At 51.2% G+C, this 21,461-nt stretch overlaps 1 protein-coding gene across 1 annotated transcript; it reads left to right on the plus strand.

Annotated features, from left to right (window-relative positions):
• Nucleotides 1–6,386: 6,386 nt before the first annotated feature.
• Nucleotides 6,387–19,934, plus strand: TMEM98 (transmembrane protein 98). Its single transcript, XM_046674608.1, has 7 exons — nucleotides 6,387–6,534; nucleotides 8,921–9,102; nucleotides 10,635–10,766; nucleotides 11,688–11,721; nucleotides 14,542–14,657; nucleotides 17,102–17,161; nucleotides 18,465–19,934. Exons 2-7 carry the CDS (start codon nucleotides 8,972–8,974, stop codon nucleotides 18,670–18,672), a joined length of 681 nt encoding a protein of 226 aa, XP_046530564.1. The 5' UTR covers nucleotides 6,387–6,534; nucleotides 8,921–8,971; the 3' UTR covers nucleotides 18,673–19,934.
• Nucleotides 19,935–21,461: the final 1,527 nt, after the last annotated feature.

Genomic DNA, 21,461 nt, shown 5'->3' on the forward strand with positions numbered 1-21,461 from the left:
AAGCTTGCGCTGAACTTGTGGTCAGGTAATCAGTTGACCACATCTGTTTCCACATCTGTAAAATGATGATGGCAATGCCCACTGCACAGGGTAGTGAAAGTTAAATAACGTACATGAAAATGTTTCTTACGTCGACATGGTGCTTTGGTTTAAAGCGTTATTATTAGATTTTCACAGCAAGGTAGACTTCATACGTTTTAAGGAGAAAGAAAAACTTAATGGCAATGAAATTCCATTAGAGGTGATCACTGGGGGCGGGGGGCGGGGGTGGTCCATCAGAGGCAAGGTGGCGGCTGATGTCCCTTCCACGACTGAGAGAGCACAGAGGGAGGAGCGTGTAAGGAGAAGCACACCAACAGGCCTTGGAGCCAGACAGACTTAGCTTCAGACCCCAGCTCCACCTGTTACTACCTGTGGCACCTCGGACAAGTCACGGAACCTCCCAGGTTGTCAGTGTCCCCCTGTGTGCAATGGAGATACTTCCTACCTCCCTGATTGTTGGTTGTCCAACAACAGATTGTTGAGACAATTAGATGAGGTGCTGCCTATAAAGCCCTGGAACAGAGTAGGCACTCAATGAGTGATATGTTGAAAACTCATTAATTCAGGTAGTTCCAAACCAAGTATTTGGGGCATATGTTATGGGCTAGGCACCATGCTAGGTGCTGGGTGACAACGCACAGCTTTCAGTCGGACAATTCTGGTTCAGATCCCAGCTTTACCACTTACTGGCTGTAGAAACATATTTAACTTCTTTGAGCCCCAGCTTCCTCATATGTAAAGTGAGGGAGAATGAAGCCTATTGTAAGAGATTGTTGTAATAATTATAGAATCTATGTAAAGCATTTAGCACACTACTGGCACATAAAAAGTGTAAAAAATGGCAGCGATTGTGATGAACACAGTTATTTTGAAGCAGTAAAAGGAGGAGATGCTGACGGATCAGATTTAAAGCTGGACCCAAATGACTTTTCTTTGTTGATAGCATTAAATCCATTCTTTTTCCAAAGATTGGCCCTGAGCTAACATATGTTGCCAATCTTCTTTTTTTTTCTCTTCTCCTCAAAGCCCTGTGGTACATAGTTGTATATTCTAGTTGTAGGTCCTTCTGGCTCTGCTGTGTGAGATGCCACCCCAGCATGGCTTGATGAGCAGTGCTAGGTCCGCACCCAGGATCCGAACCAGTGAAGCCCTGGGCCGCCAAAGCCGAGTGCATGAGCTTAACCACTCGGCCACAGGGCCAGCCCCTTCAATCCATTCTTGAACCAACCTTGTCTGAATTAAATAAAATATGAGATGTTATTTCTCCTTATACACATGTGCTCTTTACCCCCTAAATACATAAAGCAAGAGAGAGTTCCATTGACTCTGAAGAGGGGTGGCAAAATACTAAAATGGGCAAGAGAGGACAGCTGTGAAATTTGCCTTTAGAGTTCTTTAGAAAAGTTTTTTGAGGATTTTAAGTGTTTTCGCCAAGAGTATTGTTTTCCCTGCTCGCCACCATTGCCCAGGTGCCCACACCTTAATGTCCCTGGGGAAATCCCCATTTATGGTCTCTGTCTCCCTGGTCCAGTTGCCTTGACTTAGAGGAAATGCAAACTTGACCTTTGTTCCCAATGGGGATCCTGGCCCAGCCCGGCCTGCTAACCGCAGCCTCCTCCTGCCTTCTCCTTTCTCCCAGCTTCCTGGTTCTGCCCCTTGGCTCTGGCCAGGTCCAGCAGTTCTAAAGTTTGCTGCCTTTTGCTCCTGCAAGGACTGGCTTTCAACATGGTCTCTGTCCACGCCCACAGCTGAGCAAAGGCCTGACCTGTGTGTACACAAACCCCTCCCTGGCTGGCCTCTCCCTGGAAAGTTGATCACTAGCCCATAAAAGGGCCCAAACACTCAAAACAAGACTCACGGTCAGATTGGGGATTTAAAATTGTGACTTTTAAACTCAGGTCAACCTTCCTTCTTTTCCAATGCTGCTGCCTTATCCTTTCTGAGTGTTTCCCACAGGCCTAACCCTCCTGTCTTAAACCTTCCAGTGGCTGCCGTGCCCCAGAGGGCTTCCCATGCTGGGAATGGTCTAGAGTTCCTATCCCCACTGTAGAATGACTGTGACAATAGCCACGCTTTATTTTCACTCCTGCTACAAGTGTTTCTTGAGCACCTACTAAGTGCCAGGCACTGTTCTAGATAGTGGGGGTTGGCAGGGAACAAGACAGTAAAGTCCTTGCCCTCACGGAGCTTATATTCTGAAAGTGGAGAAACACTAAACAAATATCTAGTGCACTCTTGGGTAGTGATAAATGCCATTAAAAAACCACATGAGGGCCAGGGGAGGGCGGAGGACAGGAGGTACCCCTGTAGATGGGGTGATCAAGGAAGACGGCTCTGTGGAGGTGACTCTGAGCAGACGCCTGAGCAAAGGGAGGGAGTGAGTCAGGGGATAACGGCGATAAGCCTTCCAGGCAGATGGGAAAGCGCACCAGTCTTCATCAGGGAATGTTCAAGAAGTGGATCCACCTATTTAACAAGCATGAAGATCAAGAAATGGAAATGGAGCGTGCATCCTGCCCCCAAAGGCAATCTGGGCCCTGCCTCCCAGGCACAGCCCAGCCCCGATGTGGGGTGAGTGAGGCATGCTTGAGGAACATCAAGGAGGCCCCATTTTTTTCCATGTCATACTGTGATGAGCACTTGTAAAAAAATTGTGATAAAATATACGTAACATAAGCTTTACCAGTTTTAGCCATTTTTCACTATACGGTTCACTGGCATTAAGCACATTCACATTGCTGTGCAACCATCACCCCCTTCCTCTCCAGCACTTTTTTCATCTTCCCAAAATGAAACTCTGTACCCATTAAACAATAACTCCCTATTCCTTCCTCCGCCACCCCCTAGCAACCAGTGTTCTACTTTCTATGCGATGAGCGCTTTAAACACTCTATCTCATTTGATCCTCAAAACAACTGTAGGCCACAGGTTTTCCTGGCATCCCCATTCTCCAGATTAAACTGAGGGAGCTAAGATCACACAGCCCCTAACTGGAGGAGGCAGAGCTCAAGTCGCAGTTTTGGCTCAGCTGGCTCAGCTCCTCGTCTTAATCTCCTACCTGGTAGGGGCGAAGGATGTCAATCTGCTGTCCCTCGAATGGCCCGGAGGTGGGTCAGGAGGGTTCAGTGAGGGTTATAGGCAGTGTGAGAAGCTTTTCTTGCTGGGGCAGGAGGGGTTTGTTGCGCCTGACTGGTCCTGCCTGTCTGGAAGGAAGGGGCTGCTGCCCAGAGATAGGGGTTGGGGGTGGAGGGGAAGGTAGCTGATCCACACCTGTCTCCTTTCCCACCTTGGTCTTCTGAGCTGTCTTTCAGGGGCGCTCAGCTGCCCAGAGTGGATGAGCATGAGCATCTTCAGTGCTTGGTATCCAGTCTGCCAAGCAGCCCTGTCCCCACCTGTTTATTACTAGGACATAACACAGCAATGGGTGCTACAAAAAGGGTCACCCAGTAGCTTCACATGACACAGAGACAGCTAGGCAGCAGGCATCAGAAGGAAAAAAACAAAACGAAAGGATATCAAGATGGGACAGGCAGAAGAGTAGATACCTGGCTCACACCAGGACCAGAGTGAGTGCATTTTTGAGGATGGGGTGCATGTGAAGCTGGGATAGAGTGGCCCTATCTGTGGTAGCCATAGCCAGGCCATGACAAGCAGCTAGCTGATACCCAGGTCACTGCAAAAGCTAGCAGTTTCCGGCTTTGGGTGGTCTGGGCTTCAGTGCTGGGGAGTCCACTCCCTGCCTTACTACTTACAAGCTGAAAGAGCTCAGGGAAGTTGCTTTATCCTTCCGAGTCCATCTCCTGCCTTGAAACATAATCAGACTGACTTTTCAGGGTTGATGAGATCAAATGGGATAAGGCATGGAAGATGCCTAATCAGAGTCTGGTACCTAGTCGGTGCTCAACAAATGTTTCCTCCTTGTCTAGGCAGAGCACAGTCTTGCACCCACCAGCCAGGAGCCGAGCCTTTTCCCCCCTCACCACAGTCAGCACCATTTTCCACCTGTTGCTTCTCCTCTCTAATCATCGGGTTCAGCTCTCAATTTAGAGACCCTTGCAATAGTTTGATGTTCGGACTGAGTGGGGAGAGGCCATATGTAGGGGTGTTTGTCCTGCACCCATCCCTCTTACCTTTGTTGGGGAAAGCCCCTTGCATGCGGAGACAATGGAAGGCAGGATACCGCCTGTGCCTTACCTCCCGCAGTAGAAGCAGACAGGGTGAGGTCCCACCCAGGACTTTGAATCTGGGATGAAGGATAAAGTTGAAGAGAGGGTCACAATCTTTTCAGGGCAGTGGTGCCCAGCCCCTGGAGCCCATTTCCTAATCTGGGTCTTCAGTCTCCTGCTGATTCTGTGGGCAACCCATGTCCTTCCAACAAGTCCCCTTTCCACGTGGAACGATCAATCAGTTTCTATTGCTTACAAGTAACAACACTGAGTGTCACACAAGGTCTTCTCAGATTAATCCAGGGAGACTTCAAGGAGCATTGGGATGGCAGGAGGTGCTAGAGGAGAGAGCTGGCTAGGAAAGGCGCTGGCCCAACCGAAGTACTACCCTGTACCCCCCACAGCTAGGGAGTGGGTGGTCAGTTGGGACATTTACACTGTCAGCTCCAGGCAGCAGCTGAACTATTTTTTTGGTTGGTTTATTTGTTTGTTTTGGTAAGTCTTTACAAACTTTATAAGTCTTGTGTTACAAACTCCCCAAGGTTACAGCTTTCTTTCACATCTCTCCTACAGAGTCAAAAGTGTCTAAACCACCCAAGACAAAAATACCACTCCCTTCTTCTCAGAGTATCTCCAGGAAAAGGAAACCCTTATTGTCCCCAGTGAGCCCTTCTGATTGCTGATACGTAAGACCACTTTCCTTACACAGGTTTGGCCTCTCCGTGAAAGCATTTTAGAGGGTAATAAAATCATCGCTCAGCCTTCTTGTCTCTGAGTGCTGATGTTGGGGAACCTCAGTGGCTCACTGGGCCAGGCACTTAACAAAAAGAGTGAGGTGGGAGTGCATGCGCATGTGTTGTATGCAGTGGGGAGTAGTGGGCCAGGACAGCAAGCTGGGACACTCAACCACCCCTCTCCTACTGTTGCTACCAATGGAATGTGGGCTGCATTTTGAGAGATCTTAGGAATTTTCCAGAGAAGCTGGAAATCTAGAGGTGTAAGTGAAATTCCTGATTTTTAAAAATGTTGGCAACTGAATGATTTTTTTAAAGAACTATGAGCCAAAAAAACACCTCTGTGGGCTGGATGTGGCCCAGGGCTACCAGTTTGCAGAGTCTGCATTAAGCTGCCTGGGACCTTGTCTGCAGCCTTTGGTACTTATCACCGGTACTGAGCTTAGACTGGTCAACCAGGCCCGTGCCCTGGGCCCCAGGTTCTCGTTGGCCCTGTTCTGGTCCTGCCTCTTCCTCAATGGGCTAGGAGTTCAAGGGCCAAGGGGGATGGTCATCTCCAGCTCCTGCCTCTTTCTAGACCATGCTCCTGGTACTCTGGACTCTGGAAATCCCTGCCCAAGAAGCCCCCGACCTGCTTCCAGGGCCTCCATCCTCCCAAGGGCAGCTTGTCCCACCCCATGTGGGCATCTTTAGGTCTGAGGGATGGCCAAGGGAAGGCTGTTTGCAGGCTGCATCCCCATGAATGCATGTGAGTCCCCCTCTGGCATGGGGTGGAATAGAGTGCAAATAGAAGGGGCAGGACAGCCAGCCAAGGTCCTGCATTTCTACTCTTGCTCCTTGCAGGGCAATCGTTGGGGGTGGGCCTGCTTGTCCCTGGCCAGCATGGATGAGGCCATAAGAGCTATCGCTGATTCACCATTTACCCTGGACCAGGCACTCTTCAATGCATGGCACACATCATGTCATTTGACGGTTATATCAACTCTGAGCATGCTTACAAGCAGTCGCCCATTTTACAGATGAAGGAACCAAGGCACAGAGGGGTGAAATAAGCCGCCCACAGCTAGTGAGTGGCAGAGCCAGGATTTAAACCAGGCAGTGCAGCAGAGCAGACTCGCGCACTGACCAGTCACACTGTGGATACTGCTCGTGCTCCCTGGCCCCTGCTGGATGGCCAGCCCGGGTGGGGGTTGGGGGGAGGCAGGGACCCTCCGCGCCTCCCTCCCCTCTGCCCGCCCGGCCTGGCCTCAGCGGGGGCGCCAGGACCGCCTGTTGGGTCGCTGAGCTCCTGCCTCCCAGCTGCCCAGGCCTCCCGCAGCCCCAACCCCCGACCCGCCTGGGGGGGCCTGGCGGGGACGGCGGCGCCTGGCAGCGGGGGATTTGGATGCTCGGCGGGCGGCGCCTCCCCCTCCCGCGCCTCCTCCGGGGGTTTGGCCGCGCGGGGGACTTTATCTTGATTCCCTCGGACAGCCCAGCTCCTTCCCGGCATGCCTCGCTCGCAGGAGGCGCCCGAGTCCCGCGCCCGGACTTTGCCATCTGGGGGCCCGGCCACGGGAGCGCCGCCGGCGTGCGTCCTGCAGCGGCCGCCTGAGGTGGGTGAGCCCCGCCGCGCCCCGGGCTGCGGGAGGAGGGCTCCGGGCGACGCCCCCAGGGCAGCCCCCCTCCGGAGTGGGCGCGGGGACCGGCGGGCGGGCTGCGGGACAGCGGGGCGCCACCTCGGCCGCCCCCTGGGGGAGGGGAGCCGGCCCGGCCGCCGCTTTGTTGGCGCCGCGGGGCCCGCAAGTTGGGCAAGTTGGAGCTGCACGCCCGGGAGCCCTCTGAGCCCCGCGCGGCGCGCGCCCTAGCCGGGTGGGGGTCCCTTCCTCCGTCCTGGGTGTCCCGATGGTGTTCTGGGGGGCCGGGCAGGGGAAGGAGGTGGGTCTTGGGTCTGTTTTATCCTTGTGGATTTAGAACCCAATCGAGGGGAAGGGAGAGAGAGAAAGACCGACACCAGCTCATACAGGGACAGAAAGGGAGAAACGGAGAAAAACTCATCCTGAAACACACGGAGAAGAAAACACACAGAAACAGGAAAGCACACCAAGAAAGACTCATGCAGACAAATCACGGAGAGAGACGGCAGAACTCAGAGAGCTCATGCACGCTCAGAGAGACACGCTCAAAACGCACAGGAAGAGGGGAACAAAGCGGGTGGTCTTGGAGGCCCAGGGGCAGGGGGAGGGGAAAGGAAATACTGAGAAGGGGAGACTGAGGGAGGGCGAAGGGGACGCCAGGAGCGCAGAGGAAAAGAGAGGGGAAAAATGGAGAGAGAGAGACAAAGACAGTGAGAAATGAGAGGAGGAGGAAAGAAAAAGGGCTAAAGGAGGTAGTCCTTTAGGAGGGGCGGCATAGAGAAACACATCTAGAGAAACTGAGGCAGACCCTGAGAATCATCCCCCGCCCCACACCCCCAATCAGAGATGAAAAAGATAGACCCCAGCCTTCTCACCCTTGTGGAGGTGTGAGCTCCAGGTGGGAGAGGAGCTCTGTGGGACCTCTGAGAAGGCCTCCTTGGCACTTTGAGCCAGCCAAGACCCTACCCTATCCACCTGGAAAACTCCTACTTAGCCTTCAAAACCCAGCTCCAGCATTCCCTGCCATGTGAAGAATGCTTTTGCAGAAAGTTTCATGCAAGCGCTGTTACTCTTTTCTGTGTACTTCTGCATGTGCCACAGGCACATGGAGTTGAAATATCTGCCTGTTCTCCTCTCACACCAGTTGCTCAAGATTTGGGGCCCATTTATCCGTAATCTCCAGAAACCAGACCAGTACTTGGTGCATAGTAGATGATCAATAAGTACTTACTGAATGACAGTAGGGACATTTGAACTCTCTAAGACATGGAGCATAGAATTAAATCCACGTGGTGGAGAGGCACCATCCTGGGGTCCTAGAGACTCCCGGGTCACAGCACCCTTTTTTGCAGGTGGAGAGAGTAAAGCCCAGAGAGGGGAGGAGACTTGCTCAAAGGGACGCAAGTGGGAGGCCCGCAGTGAGATTGCCTTGTGAATACCTCCTTCTCTGAGAAGCCCTGGTTCCTCTGGCTTAGGGTTTAAAATAGGTTTGAAAGAACCTCCTGAATGACAACAGGCAATAGCCAAGGGACACTTTAATACCAGTTCTTAAGTTTCCAACACTGAAACTGACAATAAAAACTTTTTCTAGAATTTCTAGAAACCTCTTTCCTCCTTAGAAGGGAAAAGGGAGGTGAATGCCCATCTCAGTTTGAGTAGATGGCTTTTTGCTTCCTGACTTCATCAGCTTAACCTCCCCAAACCTCAGTTTTCTCAACTGTAAAATGGGGAGGCTAATACCTACCTCGGAGGCTCGTTAGAAGAGTTCACACAGAGAGAGTGCCTGGCACAGAGCAGACCCTCAGTAATACGATCCTGCCCTTCTCCTTCTTGGGTGGGTGTTCTTTCATGCACTTGGGGTAGATGTGATAACAACAGAGCTAGTGAAAATGTTTCCTTTCGTCCCAGATTTAAAAGGCCGTCCTGGTCCAACTAGGGAGCAAACTCTGTTAATAAAGGAAAAGGCGAATTTGGGGGCATGACATAAAATGCATCTTGATTCTGTCCAGGCCCTCAGGTCTCTGCAGGTGACTTGGGGAACCTAGCTCCCCACCCTCACCCCCTGAAGACCCCGCTGTCCCACTCTTGGGCAGCGTCTCCCTTTTTTTTTTTCCCTAAGATTTTATTTTTTCTTTTTCTCCCCAAAGCCCCCCAGTACATAGCTGTGTATTTTTACTTGTGGGTCCTTCTAGTTGTGGCATGTGGGACGCCGCCTCAGCATGGCTGGATGAGCAGTGCCATGTCCGTGCCCAGGATTCCAACCCTGGGTCACCGAAGCGGAGCGCAGGAACTTAACCATTCGGCCACGTGGCCAGCCCTTGCGCAGCGTCTTTACCAGGCTGGCTCTGCCCTTGTGTCTCTCCAGCTTCAGTGCACCCGGGGGATGTGAGCGGGACTGAGGGAGCCACCCGGAGGCATGGAGACCGTGGTGATTGTAGCCATAGGCGTGCTGGCCACCATCTTTCTGGCCTCCTTTGCAGCCTTGGTGGTGGTTTGCAGGCAGCGCTACTGCCGGCCTCGGGACCTGCTGCAGCGCTATGATTCCAAGTGAGTGGCCCAGGGAGGAGGGGGCGGGGTGGGAGGAGAGATGGGCTGTGCCCTGGGGGAGCAACAGAACAAAAGCAAGTTTGGTGCTGGGCCACTCTCGCTCAGCTTTTTGTCTCTAAAATGGTACCTGAAGGCTGTCCTTCCCGATAAAGACCTCAGAGCAGCAGAATGTTTGTTCAGCCCTCCACATCCTGGGCAACTCCGACTCTGTCCTTGAACTCATGAGACAGCGACTGGACGTGTTCACCTAGCATAAAGGTGTGGCCGTCTATCCCAACCAGCCACCTCACTTAGCCTTTGGACAAGCCAAGTCCCTTTCCGACCAAACTCACGGGAACAGAAATACCATGCCCACGCTCCAGCCACGTGTGTCTAAGCAACTGACACTCGGCGTCGTGAAATCCCAGCATGGGATTCTTTCTCTCTCTGCGCAGATTTCTTCGTTATGCGCTGCATGTGAAATGTATTTTCTTTTTTTTTTTTTAAAGAGGACTTCCCTCTTACTCATCAAGGAGGATTGGTACTACGTTTCTTTTTTTTTTTTTTTAAGATTGGCACCTGGGCTAACAACTGATGCCATTCTTTTTTTTTTTTTTCCTTTATCTCCCCCCCCCCCACCCCGTACACAGTTGTATATCTAGTTGCAGGTCCTTCTAGTTGTGGGATGTGGGACGCCACCTCAACGTAGCTTGATGAGCGGTGCCATGTCCGCGCCCAGGATGCGAACCCTGGGCCGCGGCAGCGGAGCGCTCAAACTTAACCACTCCCACGGAGCCGGCCCCAAAATGTATTTTCTAAGTGAAATCCCATTTTCAGTTTAGGGATGTTTTCATTGATAGATCCTTGAAGGACCACGGCCACTAACCCTTTGCTTCTCCTACCCTCTATCTGAATCCTCTCAGTGTCTCTGTTGAATGGTTAATAATTAGTAAATGCCCATTTATATGACAGGACAGCTCTGCTATTGAAAAGAATGCTATGGCGTCTTGTGTTTTAAATAACCCTGTTGTACAGTAGAAGGTGGTGTTCCTTCTCCCACTTCTCCAGTGTAGGCTGCGAAGGGGTAGGGTTGTGGGGGTGGACCAAGGTGGTTCCCAAGAGCGATTCTGCAGACCAAGTAGGGGGTACAGGTCGATTTGGGTAATAGGACCTTCAGCTTCTCTGTAAAGGTGGGCTCGAGGGGAAAATAAGTTATAAGAGGATGTTATTTTGTCCTGAAGGAGCAGCCCTATCTAATGCATCTTCGTAATTATTATGGCTGTACCCCTGCTCTTTCTCTTAGTGGTTTTTCTCGTTCTGTTTCCCTGTTCTTTCATTTTAACACCCAGTCTGCCTCCTTGAGTCCCTGTCTCCCGCTTGCCCTGCCCGCACCTTCAGTCCCACTAGGGTTAGGTTTGGATTCAGGACCAGTGGTCCCTGCTTTACCTTATTCACCCCCTTCATCCTTTTGGGGGGTATGTGGGCCTCGATGAGGAGAGGGTCTGCAGCAGTCACCCATCATGAAACCACTCACTGGGGGCTTTTCCTTCCAGGCCCATCGTGGACCTCATCGGCGCCATGGAGACCCAGTCTGAGCCCTCTGAGTTAGAACTGGACGATGTCGTCATCACCAACCCCCACATCGAGGCCATTCTGGAGAACGAAGACTGGATCGAAGATGCCTCGTAAGGCCTTGGGGACTGTTTGTTTTCCTACAGCCCCCTGGGGATGGCTTCCAGGTGCCCTTCTCTAGCTCCCTGAGCCTCCAGGAGCACCTGTTACTTGCTCCCATTTGCCCTGCCCGCAGTGTGGGGGGGGACATCAGCATGTGACACGACGCTGTTCATCTTCGCCCCCTCCCCTGGTTTATAGACCTGAACACTGAGGCCTGTAGATGTGTGACCAAAGTTGTTATAAAGTCACCCCAGTGTGCTTGGCCTGTCCTTGGGGTGCCCGTGAATTTGACACTCTGGCTCCAGGGATGAAGCGTTAGTGTTCTGTCTCCCTCAGGGACCTGAGGAGTGTATTCCACTTCATTCCCCATCGTTTAGTGGTCTGTTCACCGGGCAGATGTTAGGGGGCTTTCTGTGCAGGGCCCTGGGGCCAGCAGTGCAGATACTAAACTGATGGGGGAGGCAGAGTTCTACTCAACACAATATCTCAGAAACCACAGGGGGCCTCTGTGCCCAGTGCAGGGGGCACATGGAGGACGCAACGTCTAGAGCTGCCCAGTGGGGAGCTGGGCTTGGGTTTCATGAGGGCTGTCCCAAAGTAGGTGCCTTGGGACTTGGGTCTTTGCAAGACGAGGCTTTTCACCAGGCTGAGCATGAGGGGAAGGAAGCACTGGGCAGATGGGAACAGTATTAGAAGCTCAGGGTCATAAAAACACATGGCTTGATGGACGGGAGTAGTGCTAATGGGAGAGTCGGTCGGGTGTAGGGTGGGGGGAAGGGAAAGGAGAGAGGGTGTGTCCTTGTTTAGCTCTTGGACTTGTTCATTCTAACAGTGATGTGTCCCTGCTCTCCGGTGGTGAGGAGCAGAGGTGGTGGCTGCAGGAAGGTGGATCTCTATAGGGACATACTGACAAATTCTTCTTGTCTCCCCAGGGGTCTCATGTCCCACTGCATTGCCATCTTGAAGGTAATACACTTTGATTTCCCTAGGAGATGGGGTGGGGGGGAGGGACGGTCCCCAAAGCACCCCTGTGCACAGACTGAGAGAGTTGAAAAGGACCTTAGGGAGGGCTCTGAACCTTGGCAAGAGGGCTTTTTTTTTTGGTGAGGAAGATTGGCCCTGAGCTAACATCTGTGGCAATCTTCCTCTATTTTGTATGTGGGACACCACCACAGTATGGCCCAATGAGCAGTGCATAGGTCTGTGCCCAGGATCTGAACCCATGAACCCCCAGGCCACTGAAGTGAAGCAGGCAAACTTAACCACTATGCCACTGGGCTGGCCCCTACAAGAGGGCTTTTTTAATATGCCTGACACTTGGAGTTTCTACTGTTTACTTGCACTCCCACCTGCACTGTCTGTTATGCTTTAGAATTCTTGAGGCCCTTTAAAGGCTTTATTTCACCTGGTCCTCATAATGCAGTGACCTGTGGGAAAGACTGCATAGGTAGTCCCCAGCCACATTTTCACTGACTCTGCAGAAAGCTATGTGCCCAAGTCTGTAGCTGCTGAAGGGGAAACGGCTTCCTGGCTTCTCCCTTGGCATTGTCTCTTGTGGATGGAGAGTTCACCCCTTTCCATCAAGCTGAGTTCCATATCTGGACTTCTTTAATTACTGGAAAGTCTTTCACTGGCCCTCTTTGGTTGTGACAGTCTCCAGCCAAATGGGACAATCAGTGTTAAAAATCCAAACCATGGGTACTTCAACTTGAAGGTGGATTTTTTTCTTTTCTTTTTTTGCTGAGGAAGATTTGCCCTGAGCTAACAGCTATTGCCAGTCTTCCTTTTTTTTTATATGTAGGACATACCACAGCATGGCTTGGTGAGCTGTATATAGGTCTGTGTCTGGGAGCTGACCCTGCGAACCCTGGGCTGCAGAAGCGGAGCGTGTGAACTTGATCACTTGGCCACGGGGCTGGCCCCACAATCTTCCTCTTTTTGCTTGAGGAAGATTCACCCTGAGCTAACATCTGTGCCAGTCTTCCTCCATTTTGTATGTGGGTTGCTGCCGTAGCATGGCCGCCAACAAGTGGGTAGAGTAGGTCTGTTCCCAGGAATTGAACCTGGGCCGTGGAAGTGGAGTGTGCTGAACTTAACCACTAGGCCATGAGGCCAGCCCCCAGATTTTTTTCTTTTAATGCCTGCAGCCTCCAGGACTGGGTGGAAAATTGCATCCAATTTGCATTTGGGGTAATTTTTATAGTTTTGGGTAATTTTTATAGTTTCAGCTTTTGTTTTTCAATTCTTGCTTGATAGAATAATACTCATAGTGAAATATTTGGCTCTTTGCGAATATTGTTGGTTTCTTCATTTCAGTAACCTGGGAAACCACACATTTATCTCTTTGTCTAGTAATTATTCAAGATTTCAAAAAAGACAGCTTTATCTTTTTTTCAGTGTAATTCAGTACAAGATATTAAAAAGTCTTTCAGGGGCCAGCCTGGTGGCATAGTGGTTAAGTTCATGTGCCCTGCTTCAGTGGCCTGGGGTTCTTGGGTTTGGATCCTGGGTTCAGACCTATGCACCGCTCATCAGGCCATGCTGTGGAGGTGTCCCACATACAAAACAGTGGAAGATGGACACAGATGTTAGCTCAGGGCCAGTCTTCCTCACCAAAAAAAAGAAGTCCTTCATCCCACCTCTTCTTCAGCTGTCTCTCTTGGAGGACAAAGAAGTTCTTAGTAGGAAATTGTTGTCACAGAGTCCAGGCTTATTAGTTAATTCCAAGAAGCTCTTTGGGTAGATACAGTTATAGATAGACATTTCTAATGACTAGAGCAATAAAGCCCATGTTACATCTCCCTTCTCCCAACCAGAATGTGTCCTGGCACTGGGATTTGTCCCCTGCCCTTGCCTGAGAGAGGAGGAGGAGGAGGAATGACACCTGAGGCAGGGGATGAATCAGGAGGCGTCTTGTTGGGTTGGAATCCGTGGTCCATCCTGGGTCCTCAGATCAAGGAGAGGCTTCTCGCTTTGCTCTTGGGATCTCCAGGCCCATTTGCTTGGCCACCTGTCCTTGAGTCCCTGTGGCGGGGGCTCCAGGGAGGCAACTGGGCTCTCTCCTGGGTGGGCTCTCGGGCTTCTTTCTGCCCTCTGCTTTCCAGCCCCAGGTAGAAGGCAGGTAATGGGACTTCTTTGCCAGGGACAGAGAACATCCGGATTCTAACATTGGGGAGGCGTGGAAGCGGGGAACGAAGCTTTGGGGGCGGCCAGCACTGGTGGGGGTCATAGTCTTGCCTTTTTGCTGCCATTTTTCCATGACTCTTTAATCATCTTCTTGACAAACATGCTAATATATTACCCAGAAAATTGCTGAAATAGGTGCCACCTTGGAGGATGTGCTTAAAGGGAACAGTTGCCCTTTGTCCAGCTGGGTTTCTGAGGGTGCCCCATGGGAGATATTTGTCCTTTCGGAGGACTAAACCAGGAGGTGAAGGAAGAGAAAGAGAAAGTCGGATTTTCCCCCAAGCGAGATGGTGACATTAGGGCACATGATTTTTCTTAGACAGATTATTTCAGCTTAGACTTCTCTAAGCCGAAACCCTGACCCTGATCTGAGGTTCCTCCCCCTCCCTCCTTACCCGGCCCTGTTCTCGGCTTTTGGCTCGTCCACCGCTTTTCCTCTCACCTCTGTGTACATTTCACTTCAATTTGCCCATTAGGTTAGGGGGCCCAGCTGTGTGATGGGACCCAAGGCGGGGGCTGTGTTTGTCTTTGTGGGGGTGGCAGAAGCCCTTGGAGGAGCCGAGCCACCTCTCATCACCTCTCTTCCCCCTGCTGCGTTAGATCTGTCACACTCTGACAGAAAAACTTGTTGCCATGACGATGGGCTCTGGGGCCAAGATGAAGACTTCTGCCAGTGTCAGCGACATCATCGTGGTGGCCAAGCGTATCAGCCCCAGGTGAGCAGTCAGGGCTTTGAGGTCCCCGAGCTCTGTGGGGGAAGGGAGAGGCTGGGAGCTGAAGTGGGTGGCAGGGCCAGGCTCGTTTAAGAAACTACACTGGCACCTTCCATTATTTAGGTCCCAGACACGTACGGAGCATCTGGGAGGGTTTAGATATTGAGGGACTTTCAAGCTGAGGTGGTCTCCCACAGTTCCCCCCACTTCCAGTATGCGCCCGTTGGGTAGGCTTTTTGGGAAATTCCAGCATATGTCTGTTCCGCAGCTCCCGCTGTGCCTGTTCCTTCTTTCTCAGTCTCCTACCAGCTGGGGCTGCCTTCCTGCCCATTGCCACTCCTTGTTCCCAGGTTCTGGGCCAGGAAGCACATTTCCCACTGGTGCCCACACCCCTGTCAGCAGTGACTTCCTGGCCGTACCGTCTCCCACACCCGTATCTGTATCAGAGACTAGTTTGGGGGACCTGCTGCTTGCCGCTGTGCTGCCCCATCCACGGCCCAGCCAGCAGCCTCCAGGACTGGGTGGGCGGTGAAGCCGTACATCATTCAGATCTCCCAAATTCCAGGCTGTCTGCAGAATCTCATGTGGGAGGCAACCAGCAGGATTGCAGTCAACAGCTACACCCCCTCGTGGGCTCGATGTGGTGAAGAAAAATAAAGCCCTTTTCTTAGAAGGGAGGGCTGTGCTAAGTTTGTGCTGCCATCTGGTGGCTGGTATGTGGATGTGCCGGGAGTTGTCCCGTCCAGGATGTTTACTTAATCAGTCACGCGGCCTCGCCGCTCCTGAGGGTGCCTCTGTACTCCTGGCGGGAAGGGTGGCACCCCTGTGAGCCCCAGGGGCCCTCACTTTAGCGGTTGCCACGGCCTCGGGGAAATCACGAGGAACCAGCTCTCCGAGGGAATATAAAAAGAGCTGGTGCATTTGAATTCTGTCCCGGGAGTTCAGCGAGTTGAGAAAATGGAAGGGAGGTAGCCAGGGGAGGGACTCAGCCCAGGACAATTCTTGGCTTTCTCTCGAGCTGTCCCCAGTGGGTGTAGTCATGTGCCTTGTATTAGCCTAGTTGGCCCCTGGTCCAAAAGACCCTCCAACTGGGCTCTGGGCTGGCTCCAGACCTTCCTCTGGCCACTCATTATTGGTAGGGACTCTGCATTGCTTGTATCTGTTGGACCTTGATCGTGCTTCCTGTCACTTCTAAGAGCCACCCCAGGGGGCCAGACAAATTCATGGGATGCTGGGCAGCATTGGCAGGAGGGGTCTGGGGGAGAAAGGAGGTTGAGATTTCTGAGGATGGTGACATCCTGCGTGATCAGAATTAGCAGTGGCACTAGACTGAGGGTGTGGCATTGCTCAGAGGGCGGACCTGACCTGTGCTCACTGGCCCTTCCTCCAGAGCACCTCGGACTACTTCCAGAATGTTCCCTGCCATAATTCATAATTGCTTTTTGCCTTCACACTTCTTTCTCCTTCTGGCCGTTTTTGTCCCCATTATTTTTCTTGCTCCATTTATTCCGTATAGTGTGTTGATAGCATATTAGTTTCAAGGAGAGTGGCTTCAGCTCTAGGGTATTACGGAGAAAGGGGCCGGCTAAGACAGCCAGGGAGGATGACCCCATCTCTGCATTTCCTCACCAGCTCCTCAGCCCCGAGACAAGAACGTTTCAGGACATCTGTTTTCAAGCACTTTTAGAAATCAAACAATGCATCATTATTTTTTCCTCCTGACTATTCAGTGGTCCAGGAGCAAAACCTTATACCAAGCAAATCAGACTGAATAGTAGTTCCTTTCTGAACTTGATTTTCTAAAAAATTAACCACAAGCTATACTGTGTGTGAAAAGAAATACAATGGAGCAGTTTAAACCGAAATTTAAACTTGTAGATTTTGGGGGTTTTTTTAGTGTTCTATATAGCTACCATTAGCCGTGGTTCTTTTTTTGTTTTTGAACACAAAAGTAATAAATGCTTGTAAAAGTTAAAATGTTGCAGAAATCAGTTATCTGGAAAGTGAAATAGGCTCTAATTTCACCCGCTCCCAATTCCTGGAGGTAAGCACTATGGAATGGTGAGTATTCCTCCAGACATTCCCCCTCTGCATTCAGAGCTTTTGTTTATTTTTATGCAAATGGATTGATCCAACATTACATATTGTTTGGCAATTTACCTTTTTAATTTCCTAGTATTTCTTGAACATCATTCCACATGTGTGAACTTGTACTGCTTAAGCCATTAGAGCTAAAACAAAATCAGAAAAAAAAAAATTCTCTAAAGTGAACCGGAAGTCTTTCTGTTTAAGTCTCTGTGTGAGAATGCCAAAGCAGAGAAAGAATCACTCAAGACTGGGTCTTGAATATCAAAAGGGAAGAATTGGAATAAAGAACGGTAGAAAGGAAGGAAAGAGAAAAATAGGGAAGGAAAGTGAAATACTGAAACCCTTTTGCCTCCCCTCAGAGTGGACGATGTTGTGAAGTCCATGTACCCTCCGCTGGACCCGAAACTCCTGGATGCACGGTGAGAGGGGGGAGCGGTCGCCTGTCTTTGTGTGCTGGGGGCTCCCTGTTGTATCCGATCTGGGAGGTTGGCTGTTTGGATTGTTGAGGAGAGGGCTGTTTTGCTGGGTTCCCGAGGCTGCCCAGGCTTCGGGTACCATTCACTGCCATGTGAGTGAATGGTCAGCCAACCAGGGAGCCGAGCCTGGCTGGGGGCTAGGGGTCAGTCCTCTTCCTGAAACCCCAGACAAGGAAGAGCCAGTCTTAGATTTTGAATTTTTATGATTAAACATCCAGCCATCCTAAGTCCTGTCTGCTCCTTCTCCCTTGTCCGTTTCCCCCATCGCATCGCTCTCTCTGCTCTTTGGACCCTGGAAGCAGATACGCCTTAGTGGGGCAGGCAGTGAGCAGGGCAACGAGAATGGAAGTGAGAAGTCAGCTGAAGCTGTGCTCACCTTCCACGGGACACACCCGGGAACCCTTCTCTTGTGATCCGCCCCGAATGTGCAGAGCATACCTAACCTTTTGAAATTGTTGCGTTTCTGTACCAGATGTAAACCCACTTTTAAAAACAGGTTCTTTTGTCTCTCTGATTTATATGACTGTTTCATGGACCCATTGTGTAATGATGGCCAGATTGGCAGGGGGTCACGTGCTTCAGCTGGTTTCTCTGCCACACTCTTATGGCTGCCCAACTGTGTCTGTGGGCTGGTAATCTGTAATACATTCCCAAATGCATCATGCGCGCTCACTATGTAAAGATATATAAGATACTCTACAGTGAATCTTTCAATACTGATTAAAAAAACTCCTCCTCAATTTGGTTTTCAATTAAATTTCTTTTTAGAGTGGAGTAAACCAGCCCTGGACCTAAGTGTTTCTGAATCAATAAGGGATGCTCAAGGTGGGAGGCGGGGGTTGGGGTATATATATCCTATCTTTAAGTGGGCACTAGTTTGGAATGTGTTCATCCAATTGACTAAATCCAGATCGTCCTACAAAGCACTCTTCTGGGAGATGCTAACAGGTGTGCTGCAGAAAGCGGGCTCCACAGTCTTGAATAAGTTAGTGAGACAGCATACGTATTCTCCCCTCAGAGCTTTGTCATGCACGTCAAAGGCACTGGGAAGGGCTCCAGTTAATCTTGTGTAAACCAGCCATTCCCAAATTCATTTGAGCATGGAGCCATCTTTAAATTACATACTCACCAACCTCTAAGGGAAGGCACGCCAGTTTGGGGAACATTAGTTTAGAGTCTGTCCTTTTGGGCATTGGTGCAAAGTCCCTTATTTTCTAGAGAACCTGATCCTGTTGTTTTTTTCTAGGACAACTGCCCTGCTCCTGTCTGTCAGTCATCTGGTGCTGGTGACCAGGAATGCCTGCCACCTGACTGGGGGCCTGGATTGGATTGACCAGTCACTGTCAGCTGCTGAGGAGCACCTGGAAGTCCTTCGAGAAGCAGCCCTGGCTTCTGAGCCAGACAAAGGCCTCCCAGGCCCTGAAGGCTTCCTGCAGGAGCAGTCGGCCATTTAGTGCCTGCCGGCCAGCAGCCAGCTGCAAGGGTCAGCCTGCTGCGGTCCCTGGGTGGCTCGGCTGAGCCTTCCACTTCTTCCCATAGAGTTAGCTGTTCTCCACGGCTCAGGACTCCAGCCGTGTGTGCACAGAATAGCAGGAGAGCCCCGTCAATCAGTGCCTCTGTTGCAGTTGCAATCGGTGGCTGGTGAGTGGCAGTCTAACCCCACCGTTAGGGGAGAGGACATGACATTCATCATCTGTGCCCCAGAGCTTTGAAAACTGGTGGACTGTGAGCTTTATTTAGCCCACCTAGTGTTTTCAGGAAAATCGAGCAACCCTCTAAGAATCAGGAGGTTTTAATTAAAATTGGAATTTCTGGCTTCTCTTGGACAATCAGAAGATGAGCAGTTCTGATCTGCCTTTTCAAAAGAGGACAATCAACTGGAACTAAGCAGGCGTTGCCTCTTTGGACAAGACTTGTCAGCTGGCCTGTGTCATTAATTTGGATTATCTGCCTGGTCCCTGAGGCACCCCCGTCCCCCCTCCCCACCACAGGTTTGGGTTCGAAAGTGAGCACCGCACAGTTGATGATTCCCTTTTCATCTTTTTGCCTGCAATTTTACCTAGCTACCACTAGGTGGATAGTAAACGTATACTTAGGTTTCCCCCAAGTGTGTGGTTGTTGAGTGAAATTCAAATGCAAGGTGTGCAGTGGGACATTTATGTGAGAACTGAGGATGGAAGGAGAGAGCCGAAGAATCCTGAGGATGCCCGGTGTGTGTGACTCAAAATGAGGTGTTTTAAGACCCCTGAGAGTTCAGGCGGAGGTGAGGGTACCACCACCTTAGCAATGACGTCCATGAAGAACGTGTTCCCCTTTCTTTTGACATCTATTGGTTTTGAAAAATTGAAAGATGAGCATTTTTATAACTTGAGACCTTTGTGGAACCCAGAAGTTGCATAATTCAGACACGCATCCAAATTGTGTCATTTCCATCATAAGCCTATAGGGACGCCTTGAGCACTCGGCTGCTTCCCAGGGTCTCAGAGCCACCCTCGCTCTTGGGGGAGGGGCCTGGCTTGGGGCGGCCTTCGTTCATATCCCATGCTGTTAAGATGTTTGGAGCTCCATGTTTGTTCCCACTTCATTTTCTCTGCCCCAACTCAAGTCAGCACTCCCTCAGCCCGATTCTAGATGACGAGGAACACACGTTCCCAAGTCCAGGATCAGGGCCTTGTTTGGCATTCAGGTGTGTTGTTGGGCACATTCCATTCTCTCCTGGAGAGCAGGGTGCTTCTAACTGGCACAGTGTGCCCCCAATCCCACCTGGGGAGGCGGAGTCAGGAGAGGGAAGCTGGAGCTCAGCTCTCATGGACTGAAGGATGGACTCCTGATTCCAGGGTACACCTGACTGGATTGGCCACTCCCATCAACCCTGAATGCATCCCAGGTAGTTACCTTTCCTGGCCTGCTGGGGAGCTGTGGGTGGGAAATGTCCACAAAGCCACTTTGACTTTTCTATTTGTGGCCTCCACAAATAGACATCCACAGTCCTCCCGTTTTTGTCTTTTTTCCTCCCTTTCAAAACCTGCTTTCATGAACAGCTTGGACACCAATTCATGCTAAGGTTGCAGTGGCTGCCACACTTGTAACTTGGTCCAGAGCCCTGAGCCGCAGAGAAACAACCCTGAATTGGCATCTCATATACCATCCACCAGGTGTGGGGTTGTGGGTGGGGAAGTTTCCCCTAAAGTGACGCCCACTGTCACCTTCCCTGTGCCCTGGCAAGTCCTGGCACATCAGCTTCCTGAAGCCCTGAGATGCCGCCCTTTCAGCTGTGGGGAGAGGTTGCTGAAGATGTCGGAAGTGCCTGCTAGACTGCAGGATCTCATTCTGCTGCAGTGTAGTTGTTCTTTCATCTCCAGTGCAGATAAATAATAAGTCTCTGGATAACGGAGGGGGAAGCACCGTCTTTGGGGTAGGAGGCGACCCCATTCCTCTAGGCCCTTTGGGAGTTGGCTGAGGTTACCTCCTTTCTTTGAAGTCAGACGGAATTATGTTCAAATTTGGGCTCATTCACTGTGTGAGCTTGGACAAGTTACTTAACCTCTCTGGTCATTAGCTCTCTCACTTATAAACTCAAGGCTACTGCCTCATTGAGTTGGTATGCCAATCAAATGAAATGGTGTCTGTGGAATGCCCAGCTGTGTGCCTGATACTGATAAGCCATCGTTAACCCTTCTTTCCCCAAGGCCTCCCATGCCCTGATGCAGCTGATACACATGATGTCGCCTCAGTAACCATGGCTCTGTCCAGACAGGAGCTGCTGTTCACGACCTTTGGAACTGAGTAGCCCAAAATCTGGAATGCCTGCAGTGGGGAGAGTGGCCCAGGCTTGGCCCTGCCCCACCCCAAGTGTGTTCAGGACATGGAGACAGTCAAGGCTCTGGGCCTCTTATCAGTGTTCCCAGGGCTGATTGCTCAAGCTCGCATTCCTCCCGAGCAGGGCTCAGGGGCCTCCTCCAGCTTGGGAAACCGCCCAGACGGAACGCGTGCTCCTGGCCTCCGCCTCCCCCCAGTGCTTACCCTGACCTGCCTGGTTCCAGGACTTCCTTCTCTTCAGACACCCTCTGCTCTGTGAGCCCTCATGAGCCAGATCTTTAGAAAATGGCTTACGCTTCAGAGCCCCTGAGTTGCTTGATGACCTCAGACATTTGGGGAAGGTGTCAAGTGAAGAATTTCCATCTATTTCCTCCTTCCCTCTATTCTCTCCTTCCCTTCTCAACTCCTCCTTCCCTGCAGCCTC

The sequence above is a fragment of the Equus quagga genome, chromosome 11 (assembly GCF_021613505.1).
Source record: "Equus quagga isolate Etosha38 chromosome 11, UCLA_HA_Equagga_1.0, whole genome shotgun sequence".
Lineage (NCBI taxonomy): Eukaryota > Metazoa > Chordata > Mammalia > Perissodactyla > Equidae > Equus > Equus quagga.